Genomic DNA, 20,741 nt, shown 5'->3' with positions numbered 1-20,741 from the left:
CAGCTGGTAATTACTTTATTGTGGATTGATTCTGGCATGACCAATGGCAGGCTGATCATATGCCAACAGCTCCAAGCTGCCATGATTTTTCATCCCCAGTTGGAACACATTTCTGTGCTCATTGCCTACATGGTAGAGGTGTACATCCAGAAAAGGTGGCACTTGGGAGCTTGCCTCTCTCAGAAGAACCTGATGTGCTCTGTGTCCTTGCAAGTTGCTTACTTTCTACAGTGGCAGAATGCTCATAAGAGAAATCATTTTCATCACAGAAGAGGTTACCAGAAGCTGACAAAGATAGATCCATCATTTGTTGGTAAAATACTGCCAGAGGAGCTGATTAAGTTCTTAACAGTTGGATGTCTAAATTTAGAAGTAGATTTGAGCTGCAGTTACGTGTAGTATATTGCAGTGTTAAAATCAAGTCTTGTTTTTAGTATTGTTTTCTTGGAATCCCATCTTTTGGAAGTTGTATTAGTGGAAAAAAATCATACAGTTTAATGAACAAAAGCTGTGCTTTTTATGTTCCTTGTATTACCAACTTTTCATGGTTAATCTTTCACTCTGTTCTTAGGCTTTGATGAAAATATAGAATCTCAGGGAGAGCTCATCCTTCAAGAATCCTTCCAAGTGTGGGACCCAAAAACACTAATTCGAAAGGGAAGAGAGAGGCACCTTTTCCTTTTTGAGATGTCCCTGGTTTTCAGTAAAGAAGTAAAGGACTCGAGCGGAAGGAGCAAATACATTTACAAGAGCAAACTGTTTGTAAGTATGGGAGAACAACTGATCATATTTACAAAACTGGCTAGATTAGGCTTCAGCTAACCTCAGGTGATTTAAGCATGCCTGAAGAACTTGAACAACTCTTACAGAGCACTGAAAGAACAGCCTTGGAATGTATAGACTGAATCTTGAAACTTTGGTGCTTTGTCTTGTTTTTTTGAGGTGAAAGGATAGGCTCAAAGCATCTACTGAAGGGTACATGTCAGTCTTGGTGTGTCAGGTCAAATGAAAATCGTTATTGGGCTGGACTGGTTTTGACTTAATTGTGTGCTGATTGCTGATTCTTTAATGCTTATTTGTATAAAGCAGAAGGATGGAAGGAGTTGATAAGCTGCCTTTGTCTGTCTTGTTTACAATTGCTGTTGTAGTAATATTCACACTAAGGATTTGTTTTAGTGGATATTGTACACATACTGATTGGGGAAGGCAAGAACTTTGTTTTGGAAAAGTTCATTCCAGAATGTTTGCTGAGACCAGTAGTCCTACAATAAAATTCTCTAAATAGAATTACAGTACTTACAGTCTACTGTAAGATGGATGAAAGGATGAAAAGGTGGAAATGTTTGTCTTCCCATCTAAAAAAAAAAAAAAAAAAAAAAGAAAGAAAAAAACCCCCAAAACCTCCACTCTTGCTTTCCTTATCTGTAGCATGCATGCTTTACAAAATGTGACTGTGGAATTCACATCCTTACCTTCCTGTCCTGTTGCATGACTTGGGTGAGAGCAGTACTCACACTCTATAAACTAAGGTAGCCAAGTGGCAAGACAGTCTCCCATGGCTTGCTCTGCATCTCTCGAGGGCAAGATTAGCATTTACACCAAATAGGTCAGAGCAAGCACTTGAAATTACTTTCCTTCTCAGAATCACTCTCTAGAAATCATTATTCTTGTATTGATCCTTTTGGGATATATGACTAAGTCTAGATGGTGTAAATACTGAGTCTTTTCTCGGTGCTTCTGCTGCTTTTCCTTCATTCATTCCTTCTTCCCACTTCTGTGTCGAAACTGGTAAAACAGGTTGGTTAAAAAAACCCTTATTTTTTTCCATATCTTTCTTTGCATATTCTGCCACTTCATTTCCAACACTTGCTTTCCTTCCCGATACAAAATAGCTAGCAGGTAACACAGCTGCAGCAGTTTGTTGATCACACCCTTCTTTGGTGCTCTCAAGAACCCAAACCACAGAAAAATGCTGGTATACTGGAGAATATCAATAGCTGCCAAGGGATTATGTGGGAGAGGGGATAGAACTGAAAAATCAGTCCTGTAAACTTGTCATGTCAGTTCCTCTGGCAGGAATTCAGTAATAGCCTTATGTCCTAGAGAAGCTGATGGAAATCTTGAAGACTCTCACTGTACCTGATTTTTAAAACACAAGGATTCTTTTTGTTGTCATATTCTGTCTGGCAAAATATCCTGTAGTGCAGTGTACTACTATAGCAGCTCTTATAATTTGATCTTTAGAAAAGGCATGTGTTGAAACCATGCATGTTGATTTGAGCTAAAGATCTTTTTTGTATGCTCTCCTGTGACTTAGCTCTGGAAGGTGGCTCTACAAAAATGAGGTCCTTCTCTTTGCTTCGGGCCTGATGACCATCAGGATTTCCCCAACACAGGATACTCAATGGCATGATATATGTAGGTGGCAGAATGTGTTAATGAACTCTTTGGCAAGAGATTGTGTCCAAAAGCAAATGCCTAAGGTGGGCTGTGGGAACAAGGCAAGCAGGTGTTACTTTGACAGAACACTCTCCCAGTCATCGGTAACTGGTGTTTGGGAGCTTCCTCACCTCAGTGTGGTTTCCATGCATCCAGTAACCCACAATGATTTCTGTTCTGTGAGCCTGTCCTGGAGCCCCATGCAGACTTGCAGCATTGCCAGTGTCCTTTGCAGAGAGCCATGTTGCTCAACTGCTTATTGGGCACAGGCAGTTATGTGTGGAAGGGTGGATGTGTTGGGTTGGGGTTATTTTAGTAGGAAAAAAAACCAAAAAAGCTTTCACCCACCAAAACCAAAAAACCCAAGTTGGCATCCAAGTGAGACAAGAAAAAAAATACCTTTACTCAGGTACTGGGTATCCAGCATCTCTTGTGTTGAACTGTATATGGGCTAAATGATGATGTGTATGAGGGGAAAAATTCAGCTTCTAATCATGTGAGAATACTTAGCAGCTGTTGGGGAGTGAGAGTTCTTTTAGTTTGAGCTGTATTTCTTAGTTTGTAATTTTTTTTGGAGCAGAGCCTGTATGAATTGTTTAAAGTGGAAGCCAATTCACATGAGTGAGATGTTGCTCCAGTCAGAAAGTGAAAACATTTTGGATGATAATTAGCTATTAAGGTCTGACATTAGAACATTCCCAAAGACTGATTGTTCATGTATCACAAAATTCTCCAGGGAAACTGCATTTCTGACTTATTTCATCTGTTTCAGAGGGAAGGAAACACACTAGGAAAGGCTAATTTGACAGAAAAGTGACCAGAGTTTTAGAAGATATCAAGAGAATTCTTAAGCATATCTTATCTGAGAGAAAGCATAAAAATCAGTAAACAGTGAGTGTTCTCCAATGGAAATGAACAGGGAGAGAAGCCAAAACTTACTTTCTGCCAAGCATCTTCTTTAGAGTTATAAAGCTTTTACTGTCAAGTCCAAAAACTAAAATAAGTATTTTGGTATTCAGATTATAAGTGTTACTGTTTATTGTCACTTTATAGAAAAGACTGTTAAGCTTGCAGTTCTTCCTTTTTTTGAAGAGACCTCACCACTGCCACCAGAATAAAGGATTCTTTCTAGCATATGAGTTAGCCTTAAGCTTCTGAAAATCTCTTTAAATAGCAGTGCTCAATTTCTTAGAATATTAGCATGCCTTTGTGGCTTCTGAGAAAAAATGCCATATGGTCCTAACAAATTTTTCTTCATTCCAGACTTCTGAACTGGGTGTCACAGAACATGTAGAAGGAGATCCCTGCAAGTTTGCTCTATGGGTTGGAAGGACACCAACTTCAGACAACAAAATTGTTCTCAAGGTAATTTTAGCAGATGTGCTTTTAGTCTGTAGCAAGTCTTCTAGTTGTTGTTGACCTTTGTTGGGAAAGCAACAAGTGATTTCCTGCTTTGACAGGGACAGCTGCTGACAGATAATTTTCTTTGTGTGCAGAGGTGGTGGCATATATATATATATATCTAACTCATGTGGCCTGACAGCAGAGAGGAATCTTTGTAGCCTACTGACTGATTAAACAAACCTGCTTTCACAAATCATAGTAGGGAGAGGGTTGATCCATGGATTTCTATAAGCTTGAAGACTTCAGCCATTAGCTGACAGGGCAGCTGGTGCCACAAGGAAATGGTGGTGTCAGTGTTACCTTTCACACTCAAGTTGTCACTGCTTGTTGGCGATGCTGTATTTTGTGACCAGTATTTTTATGCAGAAAACAAACACTGCAAAAGATTTTTATGTCTTTCTGTGGGCTACAAGGTTTTCTGAAGCTACTTGCCTTTGGATAAAAGTGCATGCAATGCCTATAAATTTTGTGTCTGGGCAAGTTACAGGTGTCGCTAGTGCTCTTTGGCTCGCTAGGAGAATGGCTAAATCAATTTTTCCTGTCGTTATGGTATGTAACCTGGGACTCTTTCTCAACTGAAAATCCATTTTTGTAATGCCATAAGCAGCTAATGGGTAATTTGGCATATCTTGAGGAGCTGTGTTGAGCTGAAACAAAGTTCATCTTCCCATTTATAGGTTAATACACTTACTATTAAACTTGTTTGTGGTTTCACATATACTCATAGTGAACACTCGGTAATGTCACTTAAAAATGGCCTCTCCAATTTACATGTCAATACTCAAATTTATATCTTTCCCTTGTGAATTACAGACTAAGAAAAGCTTACATTAGCTTTCTGTTATCAGCCAAGGAATGCAAGGAAATTAAATGTAACATTAATAAATACTAGATTTTCTTTCAGTCTTAATGTTCCCATAATTTCACAGACAGTGCTTTGCAGCCTGAAATGATCCTCCCAGGATAGAGCAGAATAAGAGGTTTTAATTAAGGGCTCTCTGCATAAGATCACTTTAAGGTGTTTCTGTTCTGTGCCTTACTTAGTGCATAGAATATTTAGAAAACTTCTATGATACATCAAGCTCTTCTACAATTTTGTGGACTTTGTTTGTTTGTTTGTTTCTGAAGGTTGGAAACAAGCACTTCCTTAGCTCATTAATATTAGAAGTAAATTCCATGAAAAACTAAATAAAAGGTTTTTAAAAAGGTCATGTTTAGATTCTCTTCCTAAATGTTTTTGTTTGTAAAAGAAAACAAAATTCTTTTTCCTACCTGTCCATCTGTTCCTACAATTTTCTTCATCTGTTTAGAATTCCTGGTTATTATATATTTATAATATATTAAATATTTATAATATATTTGAAGCCAGTTATTTCAGGAGACAGTAATTAAGAGAAGTAGGAAATTATATATGATAATTTCTTCAGATCTACAGTAATATTTATATTTAGTAGCATTTCAGGTGCAGAGTTAAATTGGACTAAACAATCATATTAGAAGTCGGGCAGGTGGATATCAAGTAATTTCTGGAGCATTTAAAAAAACAGATGTGTTGCAAGCAGTTATTAAAATGCAATCCCTAAATTAGCTTTCTGCCTCGAGATATGTATCAAAAAGTGGGAAGAGTAATACATGAAATGTGTTGTGGAAGTATATGTGTTGCCATAAAAGTTAACTTTTTTGCCATTAATAGTATATTATTATATCAAGTTAGAATTGACCTAAATATGGGGTGATTTTAAAATACTAGTATTCAAGGTGTTATTACTGGAATTCTTAAAGTAAATCAGTCCACCCTGTCTCACATGAGATGCATACGGGACCTTACTCTTCAAGTTACAAAAGTAAACTCTGAATTTAGCTTAAAATGTTTTTCACATGAACAATATTAATGATGTTGAGAAGTGTAAAGTAGTGTTGGCGATTCAAGATGAAGACAGCCAGCTAGAATTTCCTTTTCTCCGTTCACATGTTCAAAAATTTTTCACAGTCATTCTTTATGCCTTCCTCTTTGTGTTTATTAGCTGACTGTATGTGTGGATCTTCTCAGCCATAGTGGTCCATTGTGGGGGTTTTGTTTCTTTTGCATATCAAAGGCATCCAGTATAGAGAATAAACAGGACTGGATCAAACACATCCGGGAAGTGATACAAGAAAGGACTATTCATCTGAAAGGAGCATTGAAAGAGCCCATCCACATTCCCAAAACTGCACCAACAACAAAACAGAAAGGAAGAAGGTAAGTAGTATTTCAAATAATCAGAGATCTCTATGTACACAACAGTGCTCTTTCCTCTGTAGTGTTGAATTTCGAATGACTTTCAGTGGATTGGACAAAAGCAAGAGTCGTTTTGTCCAGCTTTATCTTATCATTAATTTACAGTTTCCTGCAATGCTGAATTTGTTCAGATTTCTGCTCTGCACAGTCCCTGACTTGTGTAAATGAGCCATTACAGAAGGGATTTGGAACTGCAGTTCAGGATAGCTGTACATTTTAGATTTTTGCAATTCTGTGTGTGTTATTCAGGTCCTTGGTTTTCCTTTCATGAAGCTTGAAATGTGTGACCAAGTGTCCTGCTTGCTAGCTTTGGCTAAGTGACTGTGCAAGTTTCTTGCCATAGTTCTGGCTCACTGGTTGCCTTAATTGTACATTATACAGACCTTGAGCAAATGAATCCCTTCTCTTACAGCAGAGAACAGAGTATTAAGTACTGAGTATTTGATTCTTGCCTCAGTTAATTTGTCTGTTGCTACACGAGGAGTGTCTAACTTCTTTAACTAACATGTTACAAACACAGTACTATTCTTGTAATGAAAACTGAATTCTTTGCAGAGATGGTGAGGACCTGGACAGTCAGGGAGATGGAAGCAGCCAGCCTGACACTATTTCAATTGCCTCACGAACCTCCCAGAACACTCTAGACAGCGACAAGGTAAGTTTTCCAGGAGTTGCTCTGTGCTGAGAGCATGTGATTCGTCCCTTAGTATGAATTAGCACCCAAGATTAGTACTTTCAGAGAAGAGGTGTGGAAATACTCAACCTCTTAAACTGTCTGCAGTAGAGAAAATACCTTGATACCATGAGAGAGCTGGAGTGATTGTTTAAATCTAATAGGTTTATGTTCGTTCCAGTTTGAAACCATTTACCATTTTGGTCCCCTCTGTTCTGCAGTTTGCTCAGATTTGACCCAGTTTAAAATGAAAGTTTTAATTTCCATAAAATTTGATAGTGATGCACAGTATTTTTCTTGATGTTAGTCTCAGCCTTCCTGAAAGCATACCATCTGCTTTTCATGTTGGCTTGAGCCTGGTGATTGCCACACACAGTTACTGTTGTGAAGGAAAAGTACTCTCCAGTGTTTATGGGTTAGAGAGTAGGTGTTCGCTTTCTGCATGGAAGCTGATGGAATCATCCAGAGGTAACCCACAAAACTGTCATTTTGTACTAGGGCTGGTGTTTCCTTTCCTCCATCTCTGCCTATAGATTCTGGCTGGGTTATACCATAAGGATACACAGCCAGAGTTTCCCCTGGGTGGAAGATAAGTAAGTGTCAGAAGAATAAAAATGTTTATGAAATGTGTGTGTTACTTGGAATTGAAACAAGATTTTTGGCAAGTGAGAACTGTTAAGACCTTGGAGGGAGGTAGAGATGGATAATTAAAGTTTGTCAAACAGAAGAATAAATTAAAACACTGAAGATGCCTAGCAAATTACTTGAAAGTTTGGTTAGGGATTTCTGGTCTTTTACCTCCTTGGGTAAAATTGTTCTGATGAGCCATTCGAACTACACAGATAAATAACAAGTATTCTTCAGGGTAGCTAAGTGAATAGGTTCTCAGAATAATATTTTGATCATTCCCATCATCACCTAAACTCAGTGAGTTTCCTGTATTTTCACATGTCACTCAAACTCTAGTTTGATTTTTTTCCATGTAGAGAAGCAGACAGAAGGAGGGAAATATTAGGTGCTTAGGTTGCTCTTGTATTTGTCAAAAACAGCCTATGTTTTGACCTTGTGGATTTGTTCTGAGGTTGGTCTGTACTTCTGGTGGTGGCTTCTTCTAAAGATACTTGTGAGAAAAACAGGTGCTTAGAGGAAGAAGATCTCTTTTGATGACTTTTGTTTTGCTGTCTTATTCTTAGCATTCTTACGTAACTATTTAGGGATTTACAAAAATTGAGTTCTGTATGCTAGCAGACGGTTCTTAAGAGCAGAGTTTAGGTAACCTGCCACACTCAGAAGCAAGACATGCTGTCTCTGATTCCCCTGCTTGTTGGCTGAGACATCAGGCTCTGTGTGTGCAGGTTGGAGGTGATGCAGTCCATCCCTGCCTGCAGAGCCATCGCCCTTCTGCAGTGGTTTGAGATGCACTGTTCCTGAGGGTGACTAGCGCGGGTTGTCTCCCGATGCCCTTCACAGTCACATTTCATGCGTCATGTGAGAATTGCTGAGAAAGGTGACCAAGTAAAATGCCCTCAGGATTGTTTTCCAGGCTGACATGAGGAGGAGTCTTACCAACAACCTGTTCAACAGGAGTTATAAGTTAAAAGGAGGAGGAATGGAAGAAAGGAGAAATGGAAAACACTTTCCTGTATTTTCCTGACAAATTAAATTTTAAGTGTGATTAGTGACTGTAGTGTTGTTTTTAATGTATTTTTGAGTTCTTACATTTGTGTGTAAAATTTTTGTTAGCCTTTTCTTTGCCAAGAAAAGTAAGCTGAAGACTCCCGGGGAGTTACTTGTACTATGTAGTATATGTTCAAGGAAGAAATTTACCATTGTGCACTTCTAAAAAGTGTGTGAATTAGCAGGGTAGCTTTGTTTAATGCTTCTATTATATGGTTTGGTTTGCTAAATACATTGAGAAATTCTTTAATCTGTTTAAAAATACAATATAAAAATTATTAAGGAACAGTAACAGGAAGGTGGCCAGTGAAATCTGCAGGGTGTCTTAACACTTGCTGAGTCTGAAGTAATCTCTCACTTTGGATGTTGAAAATTCATTAGCTGCAATTCATTTGGGATTTAAAATCGACTCTGTTTTCTTAGCCTAGAAGCTTGAAGTGTGTGTGAATGTCTTACAGAAAAGGAGTAAAACAGTTGTACAGATTTTAAGTGCTGTTAATGTGGTTAGCCAGAGAAAGCAGTGGAACTCCTTGGCCAAATCTGGAGCATGTACCTAACTGAGATGGGATTCCAAATCAAGAAACATTAAAAATATCAAGCAATTTAAAATAGTATTAATTATATGGTAGAAGTGTTTACTGCTGTATTATTTATTAAGCTCTTGCTGAACTTTTTTTCTGTTCACATGTATCCATAATCAAGGTAAAGAAAAGACAACAAATATCAAACATGTCATATTAATCAACAGCCAAGTAAAATCTTTCTTTTACTTCTGCCAATTATATGTTCAGACAGTTCATTATTTTAAAATAAATGTTTTGGTTAGAAGTTTTAAACTGTTATACAGGGGGAATATCAAGAATGAAGTCTTTTATCCAAATGTCAATATCCTTTCTCACCTCCTCAGAGGTAACACTTTGAAAGAGCTGAAAATCCTTAACCTTGATAGTAAGTGGTTGAATATTGTCCAGATGAACTTCTTTCCTTGCATCCTGTTTTCTGACATAATTGGAGTTGCCATAACAACAAATAACTTCATGATTAGCTTTTTTCTTCTCCACCCTTGCTTTTTAGGCTAGAATTGTAGCTTCTCATTGTTGGCTCCACTGTTGCAATGCTGCTTTTCAGTAATGACTGGGATGATGCAATAGACCATATGTTTATAAAGCTGACATTGACATCCTTCCCAGCTTCATGTCATCTGAAAACAGTGTTGGAAGGCAGAATTAGAATTCAGAATAATCTTGGCAATGGGAAAAATTAACAGGCAAAATACTGTGCAATTTACTAGGAACACGTTTGCACTTACATGAATAGGTGGAAATAGTTAAATACTAACGAAAACAGCGAGAACCTTGAAGAGTTTTTGAGAGGATGATTGAGAAGCTACAGAGGCTCACAAGATGTTTATTATTTAACAATGTGATGCAGCTGGGAGGGCAAGGGAAGCAGCAATATATTGGCTTGCATATATTGGTAGAAATGGGATGTTGAGCTGCAGGACACAAAGTCCTCATTCTTTACTCAGAACTCGTAAGGCTTTCATTAGATACTGCATCCAGTTGTGAGTACAGAATTTTAGAAAATCAGTGGTCCATTGGAAGAGTTCCAAGGGAAAGAAGAAGAAAGATTGATTACAAGTCTACTAAACCTAACTTACAGAGCAAGGTAGAGAATTGGGACTAACAAGTTTAAAGGAAAAAAAAGGCAGGAGGAAGGACTTCAGGTCTTCAAGTGTGTAAAAAGCTACCACAAAGAGTTACTAAATGTTCTTTTACCTATACTTTAAGTGGATGGGATGTGATCAAAGGACTTATTTTTAAAAAAAGATTGCAATAATACTTTTTATGAGTATGAAAATGTGAAACCCTAGAGCAGAGTAATTGTGAAGGCTGGGGAATCTCCATAACTGGAGTTCTTCAAGGACAGTTTGGATAAATGTTAAGGATTCACACAGATGTGGTTGATCATGCTCTAGAGGAAGGCAGTGAAGTGGACTAAGTGATTTAAGATCCCTTTCCAGCCTTTTTTTATTATCATGGGGTGTATCTTCATATGGCAAGACATGCTAAATATGTCAGTAGCACTGACCCATCCTGAAATATTGGAAGGTATAATGGAATCCAGAGTGAAATACAGAGGTTTTGAGAGACAGATTTCTACTCCATCAAAGCATCTCAGTTTTCTGCATGAGTGCTCTTATTGTACCCTTCTCAGTAAATATTTTGCCCTTCACAGTATTCCTTCTATTCGTGTTCTGTAGATGAGTAGCCAGCATTTTAGGTGGCTAATGGATAAAAGAGATTCTTGGACCATTCATTTGGCCTTTCACCAGCCTCATCTGATCTTTAACGTTGTCTTTTGAACTTGATCCAGTGCATAGGAAATTAAATGGGGAGGCTGAAGGAAACAATGTAAGTCTGATAGGATTTTTTCATGATTCTATTCAGTGATCTGGTAGAAATGTGAAATAATCCAAACTAGTATTTTGGTATCTGAGAAGATGAGAGGCTTTTAGAAGAAGAGCTGGAAGAGCTGTCATTGATTGCTCTCCTAAATAGTAGAAATCATGCAAGCTGCTGTGGGTGGTCAGTACAGCACTATTTTATTTTTAAGAAATTGTCTTTTGTGCCTAGCTGGTAACACTTTATATTACTGTCTATGTGAAGTTGTATTTCATTTTCATGCTTCTTTAAGCTTGTCTGTAGTTCTTTGAAAAACAGAAAAAGGACCGAAGCAGCAGCAGACAACCAAGTATTTAATTCTGCCAGCTGAGTCTCTGGAAGAGAAAAGGCTCCCATCAGTAGAAAAAAGAGTTCGTAAAAAAGCAGACATGGCTCTCAGTGCCATGAGTCAGAGTCAGAAACCAAGTCTGGACAGCTACTTGGTTAAATCAAAATGCTTTTTATTTGAGGCCGAACTTTGTGCTGTCACATTTCTTTTCTCCCACAGTGTACTTGTTTCCATTTTAAAAGGGGATTAATGATTTTCATGCTTGAAATAATTGAGAAATCTTGTTAGCTTCTCTTTGCTTTCCTTTCTTCTTAATGTAAAATTACCATGGAAAACTAAATTTCATTTGCAGTCCTGAGAGGTGTTATATGGCCTGATGTAAAGGCTCTTGAATATCTGGTCAGTCATGATGTTCACAGACAGTGGTGGCAGATGGGCTTAGTGTGGTGTTTGCGTGTTTGTGTCGCTTGTGTTTTTCTTTCTCTCTACAAGCGACGGTGACTAAAAGGCCTTAGAGAGGTGAACATGGATGGTTAACATTTAATTTCAGCAACTGCAAGGCACTGTGTCCCATGATAAGCTGTTTAATTAAACCTTGTGCCTTTTTTAATCTGCATTTCTGTTTCTGTCTGGCTTTTGTTTCTCATCTCGCCTCTGTCTCTCCAGTTTCCATGTTTCAGACATAGCATCATTTATTTTTATCATGCATGATTAATTCAGTTTACATAAAGGGTTTCTTGAGATGGCTGGATAAAGTATATAAAGCCTTTGTTCAGCCTAAATTTGGATTTAGATGGTTTGTAACTCTTTTCCCTTCAGTGCAAATCAGTCTCCCAATTTCTGCTGTGCCTCTTGCTCTTCCCTCCAGCTAGCCTGGAGAGCCTTGCCAAAGCTGTCCAACAACAGCTGTTGAGCAACACGCTTAATCAGACACTCCCTGCTGTCCAACTGCATTTAATCAGTGTGAAAGATGAAACTGCTCTCAGAAAGTGTGCTATGGAGAGAAATCAAGCAATGAAACAAAGAGGAAAGACGTGTTTCCTAACCACTACTGTAGTAGGCAGAAAGAAGGGAAGTTAATCCAAAGGAAGGGAAAACTGGTAAATGCTTTTTTTTGCTCAGCTCTCCAAAGTGCCATGTGTGTGTGCTGGGTACAGAAATCATTGTTTTTGGTGTCTTAGGCAGTAGTGGAAAAGTTCTGCACTAAGTTGTATGTAACAGCATAGGTGCATGTTTGAGGATGGTATGGATCTAACAACTCTGTGCAAGAAGAGTCTTACACACTGTACTGAAGTGTGAATGAGTATTGGATTTCAGTGGAATATTGAACAGCTAGGGTATCTGATTCCCACACTGAAAGACTAGGAATTTATTGTACTTTAATAGTATCTGACATGGCCACTGACAGCCTTTATTTGCTTTTTCCTTTAGCTTAATGTTATATAAAATGCTTAGAGAACATAAAATCTGAGATCGTACTTTGTGTTTTATTAGGGAAGGAGAAAAAAGAACATCTGTATTACCAAAACATGTGGCCATTGCACCAGTCACAAAATATACTTTAATCTCTATTTGTAGGAAGTGAAGGGTCAGGAAAGCAAAAAAAGCACCAAAGATATACTCCTGTAGGTATTTAGGAGGAAACATAAGGACTAGATGCAGTATCTGGAAAGTGTCAGCTTGTTACTATGCTTGCACTGGATGGGATATGGACCTCCTGAGAAAAATTTGGTCTGCCCCGGACACCTTGTGAAGTCGTACTTCATCAGCTTTTTTGTTAGCCCCCATCAGGCATACAGATGGTTTCAATTGTTTCTGAGTTGGTCTGACAAAGGCTGTGACATAAATCAATACCAGAAAACAAGGGAAAGCTCTTTAGTTTTTCCCCTTTGCATAGCTTTGCATGGACTAAAAAAGAGAGTGTAAGGGAGCAGGAAATACTTTACTGAGGGAGGAGGTAACATGTTTTGAAGATGTACCTCCCCTGTAATTTGCTTATTGGGGCTGTCCGAAGAGACAGGGTAGAAGGAAGCAATGTGATTAATTTTTGCCTGGATCTAAACGGGTACAACTTGATTTATCTTCCTTAAACACTAGATGTATGAGGGTTTTCTGCCCTTCTTGGCCCCAGCATTCCCTCAAGAAAACTTCTCCTCCTTTGTGAGCACATACAAGCAATGATAGCCAGTGAGATTAGCAGGCAGATACGATGGGAAAGCTCTGGAGTTACTGCAGCCCATCTGCTAGGAGTTATGTTCTGTCATTTGTTGCAGACTTGAGGAAGAGAGGGTTGGAATTGTTCTTTGATTCTTACTGGGATTTTGCTGGTTTTGTCATTTGCTCTGAAATACTTGCTTGATAACAAATAGCATTTTCCTAGAAAAGTTTCTGTCCAGCATTTCTGTTCCAGGCTTGTAACAAACACTAATAATTAAGAAACAATGCAGTCTCTTATCTCCTTTTTCTGAAGCTCATGGGATGTAGCTGGCAGCCATGAAACAGTCAAAACCAACATGGAAGGAGCTGTGCAGTGTGCTGGTGTGGCACTTGATTCTAGACGTGATGCTGCTGGAACTCTCACAAAATTCCTTTGTCAGTGTAGGGCATTGCAGGATTACCTCACTGAGCTGAAGGAGTTTGGTTCAAAATTACTGAATTCACAGAAGCTGAATACCAGCTGAGATTTGGTATGAGTGTTGCACCGAAGCAGCCAGAGCTATAGAAGTACTCACACATGAAAAACTGAAGTAGCCTGGAATGCCATTGCTGTAAAGAAAAAGGAATTCCAGGACTGCTTGCTTAAGTTGAATGGATGCTTTGGCACTGAAAAATCTTGGGAACTTTGCAAAGTTCTGATAGTAATTTTCATTTCACATCAAAGCAGATGAAACAATCAAAGAGAGGAAACTAAAGCTTAGGCAAAGTTATTCAAATGAAGTGTTTTGAAGAGGGGGAGGAAACCCCTAAGCTTGCATGCTTTTAATTCAAGTTTGTGCAGTTTTATTTGGGGAACCAACAAAAATGTGAAAGTTGTAAGCTATGTGAATTTTCTATTAAATAGTTAATTATTTGGGAATGTTATGTGAAGAACTTTATGCTGACTTTTATGATTGTGTATGGTGTGTCCTGGATGATTTTGTGTCCTCTGTGTATAAACTGTGAGTAGGGTAGGAATAAGGCAGTAAGTTCATTTGAAAAAACTCCCTCCTTCTATCTTGAATTTGCAAGATAAAAAAGCTCATGAGTGACTGTATTTAGTAATAGCTGACCTTTTTTTTGCTAATTATCACACATAAAATATATTCAGAAGCGACTGCTACTTCAGCTTTTGGGATAAGGAGCAGTCTAGCAAGAAAAACTGCTTAAATCCTCCGCCCAGCACTGTCACAACCAGTGTGCTTTGAACAGTAGGTAGAGACAAGCAGAGTTAGAAATCTGTTCTAAAACGCCAGAACTGCCTGATTTTGAAACAATCTCTTCTTGATGTGGAAAATCCCAGAAGCCTGCTATCTCATCCAAAATATGAATCCTGCCAGCAGTCCTAAATAGGTAACGGTGCGTGATGGTTTGATAACGAGCATTCATCTGGCTTCTCCTTGTTTTGTCCCCTCACAGTTGTCTGGTGGGTGCGAGCTGACGGTGGTAATCCACGACTTCACCGCCTGCAACAGTAACGAGCTGACAATCCGCCGTGGGCAGACAGTGGAGGTCCTGGAGAGGCCCCATGACAAGCCCGACTGGTGTCTGGTCCGAACCACAGACCGGTCCCCAGCTGCGGAAGGCCTGGTCCCCTGCGGGTCCCTCTGCATCGCTCACTCTCGCAGCAGTATGGAGATGGAGGGCATTTTTAACCACAAAGGTAAGGAATGATGGGCACAAAGCCTAGTCATCAGCAGTGTGAGTTTTGGGTAATGGAGAGTACTGTGCAAATGGCAGCTTCGGTGTTCGTGCGCTGCCTTGTTTTCAGCAACCATGCTGTCCATTCCAAGAATAAGCAGTTGGCAGTTCTCAGCATTAAGTGGCTGAAGATAGGGAAGAGGTTTACGCAAATTATATCTTAGTGAAGAGTTATGTATCACATTACATCAAGCTGCAGTGATAGGAAAATCTGTACCTGAGACGTGCTGAAAGTGGGGAGGGAAGAAAATCTCCAGCATGGATTATCCATGGTTCCTGAGAAACACTGCAGTAAGAAGTGTTGACAGCATCAGGTTCATCAATGGAAAAGGTAAATACACTCATTCCTATGCCCTGGCAAAGGAATTGTTCATTTGGATGTCTGTATTTTACTTAACTGAGCTTTTTGGAGTAGCATTGGCACACTCATCCCTTTTTCCCAAAGCATCTCTGAAATCTTACTTTGGTTTTTTTTCAGATGCATGAAAGAATATTCCCCTGAAGGGTGCAAGAAAAATCTGATGATTCTTTGAAAGGTTTTAAGGTTTTAGTGTGCTGTAATCTTTTGACTCTCTAAACTACCCAGGCTCAAAGAGTAGATTTTTATTAGAGAAAATGCTTGCTTGCTTCATTTGCAACTACTTGAGTTTGCAGGCTGTGAACAGGAAGAAATGTGAACTTATAAAAAAATATAGGAGGAAAAAACCAGAAAAATAGTTCATCAGATGGCATTTTGTCACATGTGCATTTCAAAGAGTTTGTTATTGCAGGTAACAAGACTATCAGACAAGTGATGCTGGGAAAATTTGTCTTCCAAAACACAAAATTCTGGTTTTGGAAAGTTTTCCATAAATATAACCACAATTTTTTCAATTATTCAGTCCATTCCAGCTATTACAATTTTTCCCATGTTTTTTTAAGACACTGTATAAATATGCTTGACTAAAACAGGAGTGAGTCTTTGTTTCTTACATTAGGGTCAGGCACAGCAGGAACTTCCTGAATGCAGGGTGATTAGGGGCTGGGGGGGAGTTTGAAGGATTGTGCTGTATAGTTGTAGTAGTCTTTTGTCATTTTGTGTCATATAATAAATTGGATAGGGAAAGCTTGCAGATATTCTGATGATAAAATTGGAAAATGTAGTTGGGTAACGCTGAAACTTTTATTCTTGGGCTAGGGGGTGAAATCTGGATTTTTTTTTTAACAACACTCACAGTATTGATAAATCTAATTTCCTTTGGCGCTAAGGGACTTCACATTTGAATGCAGAGAATTTATTAGGAGAGGCAGATTGTACTGGACTATATATGTATGTATTTATATATTATATGAAATACATTGAGCCTGTCAGAATCCTGAGGGACAGACAGAGCTGGTTTTGTGTTTGAGAAGGCACTTTTATTAATCAAACCAGTGGATGTGACCTGTAATGCTTTTTTTCTTCAGCATTTGTTTAGGGAAAGTGGGGCAGAGCACTTCAAAGATACTTTACTTTGTTTAACATGGTGCTTTGAAGTAAAGAGCATTAATTAATTATATTAATCACGAACACTGAAGAAGAAGAGAAAGCCATTGCTAGAATGAGCATAATTTGCAGGGTTGAATGCAGCCTCAGAAGTGCCTTCTGTCCCTGCCACAGGCTTCCTGCGGGATGTTGTGGTATGCCATCCTAATCCCAACTGATAAGAAGCAGCTGCTAATTGTTTATTCCCACATTGCTGGGTGTCAGGCTTTAGGAGATGGATGTTTAATTTGTAAAGTTTGCCTTGCTGTGTGACTGAAGTGAGTGTGAACTGTCTTGAACATGCAAGCTGTTACATAATGTTAAGTAATCTGGGGAGGAAAAAAAAAAGCGTAGACAAGACACTTGAAACTACTGGATATGTTTCACTTTGGTCCCTACCTCATCCTTCTATTGCTTGAAAGAGATTGACAGTGTTCAGTTCACTGAGGGATTATAAAAATTAAGCAAAACCAGTGGAGTGCTTTGATTTTATTTTTCCCCCATAGTGAAATGTACCTCAGACAATCCCACAAACCAATTATTCATTCTCAAGTGCTGCATTTGATTAAATAAAGCATCGGGGAACATGCTAATCAGAAGAATGGAAAAACAATTACATGATCTTCTCAGAACTGTTCACTGTGGGTATTGATTGAGGTATGAATTCCTAAAAAACAAAACAAATCCTTTAACAAAGAACAAGTGAGTGACTTACATAATTTTAAGTCAGTCCATGTTCTTGGGTGCATAATTTTTCATGTACTTCCTAGATTTCTAGTACTTAATCTTATACCTTCAGTCTTTATAATACAGATTTTCTTTTCCTTTTTTGACAGTAATTCAGTAAAACTTTCAGAGTTTTTGATAGATTCAACAAATTAGGATTTTGAGGTCTGAAAATACACGTCCTATGTGAGGTTCACAGTGTGAGCATCAAGTTGGAGTAATTCTGTACAGTTCATGAGAATTCATTAAGACACGAGTCTAAGACATGAGTTGGGAGAGGCTGAGGGAAAGATAGGGTTTATGTGTTGCAGGGGAAAGGAGGAGGTGATCACCATCAGAAGTGGTGGGGTTGGCTACTTGGATGTAGAGTGCTTAGCCTATACAGATGGCTTGCTGAAGAGTTTTGCACTCCTTTCAGTACCTACAGACCCTACAGTTTTGATCTTTTCAACAGTGTTTATCAGTAGCACCCCTTGCCAGCAAAACAAGTTGGAAAGTCACAGCATATCAGAGGTGAAATGAGCTTCAAAGTTTTGAAATGGCAAACCTCTTGTAATTGACAGCTGGTTCTTATGGTGTGTCAAACCACATTTCATCATTGAGTACAGAAATGTTGGGTGATACTTAATGCCTTAAATAATCTGAAATTATTACCCAAAGTACGAAAACATGCAAGATTGCTAAAGCAGAAAATATGTTTAGTGGAGCCTAGTTCTAACAGTTGATCTTGGCCATTCCTCGTCTGTCCACACATTATCTGTCAACCATGAAAGGTGATGTTGTTTTGTTCTCATGTTAAAAGACAGCCCCAAAAATGACCCTCATCAATTTCCTACAAGGATAGGTGTTCCTTCTCCTCTAAGAATGTGTATTATCTAAAGCATCTAATCAGTATGAATGGATTTAAAAAATATGCATTTACAGTCTCTTCAATCTCTAAAATTTCATGGTAGTTAAGATAATAAACACTTCATTAAGAGTATGAGGAAAGCATTGCACAGAAAAGACATTCACTAGGGCAATAGTAACTTATGGGGAGAGTTGATTGTGGGTTCCTCACCTCTTGCTTGCTCTGCTGGATATCAGATCTATTTTTGCAAGTTATTTGGGTCATTTAATCAATTTGATGTGCAGTTTACAGATGAATACATTTTTTAAAAATCTAAATCCCTTTTATAATAGGGGGAAAAGAGAAACAAGTGGGTAGTGAAGAGGCTGAATAGCAGTTGGTGCACTCTACAAAAAATAAATCACCAGCTCTGGAAGAACATGTTTTTCACAAGTAATGCATAAGGCAACATTTTTTTTGCCGTCATTTCACACATGTTTTTGGGTGTGGGGGAGAAAGATTGTTCCTGTTGTTTTATTTGGTGCTTCTCTCTTTTTTAACATGGGTTTCTTTTCATTCTGTGATACATTCTTTTTTATATGTGCAGTTCTCTTTCTTTTCTTTGCAGGGCATTTACATTGCCACAGAGCTTTGGGTAAAAGGCAGGGAACAGGATTCAGTATAATGAAATTGAACATGCAAGCTCAGAAAAATTGGCAGCTATTTAAAACTATTTGTGAATGTCTTGCCTGTTTAGATCACAAGTTTACTGTCTTTTCTGAATTTGTGAGTACTTCTGAAGTCCATCATATCCCTTCTGTAGGAGCTACTATTTGGAGAGCTACAAAGGCTTCAACAAGCCTTTGCTCATGAGACTTACATTTATGTCTCCTTTAAGTTACAAGATTTTGGGGCGACCAAGTCTAATTGCCAATTCATGTTACTATCTGTTTGTTTCAAAACTTGGCCCCAGAAGTCTTTTGTTTACCTGAAGGTACAGTGTTTGCCTGTGTTATGCCATCGCATAACCCAGGGATCTGTATAGGTTTGTTCAAATCTGAGAAGTAGGTGGTGTCTTAGTGACATGGTGCCAAACCACGCACCACTCACATACTGAATACTGGCTTTTGATTTTACTCTGTTCATGGCTGCAGTATCCTCAGAGAAATGTTATTTCTGTAGTCTTTTTTTTCCAAATGTAGTCTCTCTCAAAGAATCTTAACATAATAAGGCAGATCAGATGGCTTTGCAAGACAAATCCGTTAACAAATCCGTTCTAGTAGCTGTGTAGTAAGCCATTTTCTACACCTGCAAGATGGGAAGGAGTGATGTAGGGCAGGTGTCAGAGCTCTTCTTGAATTGCTGTAGGGACCTTCTGTTCAGGAATTAAGGAAGACAAAAATTGTTGTGGGTGACCTAGAGATATTTCCCCAGAAGAGAGAGAGATTTTATAGCTGAGGCCACAGAATGGGCTAAAACAGAGTCTTTATGTTAAGTAAGCTTGCTCTCACGCAACTGAATACAGGTTTTCAAGGAAAGGAGGGGAGAGTAAAGGTAAAAGTCTCATGTGTGATTGAGAGCTCTGAAAGTTGTCTTTGAGAAATTGAGCTTTTCATGTTGAGTCTAAATACTGTTCAATCTAGGAAGAGGAAATTCTGTGTAGCAGCAGGAGATTTTGATAGAGCAAAATGAGAATCAGTTTTAATAATTGAAGAAGGACTCCCTGTTTGTAGTGGAAGAAAAGAAGGATGACTTGGGCAGCAGTTGTTTGCTTGCAAGCAGAGGGAGGCTGTAGAAGGGGGGGATTTGCCGTTTTGAGACTGCAAGCAAGTGAAGCATAGGCCATGTGTAAGGAAAAAGGATCCCCACCCGTGGCTCCGAGCCAAAGCGCTGCCTGTGAGACTGCCTGACAGCGTTTGCAGCTGCAGGAAATGAGTTACAGCCCAGGCCAGAGGGGAAAGTAACTCCTGACAATGAGCTGGTGGGGTACGTGCTCTGCTGGGCTGCCTTGGGGCCAGGTGGCAGAAGGTGGGGACTGTAGTTTCCAGGGCACCAAACCAAGAGGGATCTGCTGCTACACAGACAAATGTGATTGCATGCAGAAAGTGATATAGAGGAACATGTTGGAGTTGTACAAGACACCAAACCTTAATATAAAAATTCTGTTCCCTGATGAATCAATTACCTCCTCATAAAACTTCCAAATAACAGGCTGCCCATCCAGATAGCCAGCTGATAGAAAGCCTTACAAGGAGCCCATGAGAAGCAAAACTGAGCAGTCACTTGAATTTGACACTCCACATGTTTTAATTAAGAAAAAAATTGTAAAGGCTGTCCTGCAGTGTCAGTTCAACTTACTTATCAGGCAGACTTGAGCTTGAACAGAGATGCATGCATTTTAATAGCTGAAGTTCAACTTCACAATTACCAGTTGTTTTGAAATTGTAATAAATCATAAATTTTCATTTAGTCACAAATATTTTTCCCAAAAGCACTGCTAGTCTAATAGTGGCAAGGATGGTTTGAATTTAGGTTGTATGTGTGTGATTTTTCAAACATGTTCTCATGCCTTAGTCCGGGT

The 20,741-nt window shown here is 38.8% G+C and overlaps 1 protein-coding gene across 1 annotated transcript in view; it reads left to right on the top strand.

Moving 5' to 3' along the window:
- The window catches only part of TRIO (trio Rho guanine nucleotide exchange factor), a 248,568-nt gene that overhangs the window by 164,224 nt on the left and 63,603 nt on the right, over nucleotides 1-20,741 (top strand). Inside the window, exons 30-34 of the mRNA XM_082288588.1 lie at nucleotides 572-762; nucleotides 3,703-3,804; nucleotides 5,940-6,082; nucleotides 6,677-6,776; nucleotides 14,820-15,063. Of these exons, the coding sequence (XP_082144714.1) occupies nucleotides 572-762; nucleotides 3,703-3,804; nucleotides 5,940-6,082; nucleotides 6,677-6,776; nucleotides 14,820-15,063 (780 nt within the window). The remainder of the gene's footprint in view (nucleotides 1-571; nucleotides 763-3,702; nucleotides 3,805-5,939; nucleotides 6,083-6,676; nucleotides 6,777-14,819; nucleotides 15,064-20,741) is intronic.

Source organism: Coloeus monedula, assembly GCF_965178545.1.
Source record: "Coloeus monedula genome assembly, chromosome: 1".
Lineage (NCBI taxonomy): Eukaryota > Metazoa > Chordata > Aves > Passeriformes > Corvidae > Coloeus > Coloeus monedula.
This window is presented reverse-complemented; position numbering and strand designations above follow the sequence as displayed.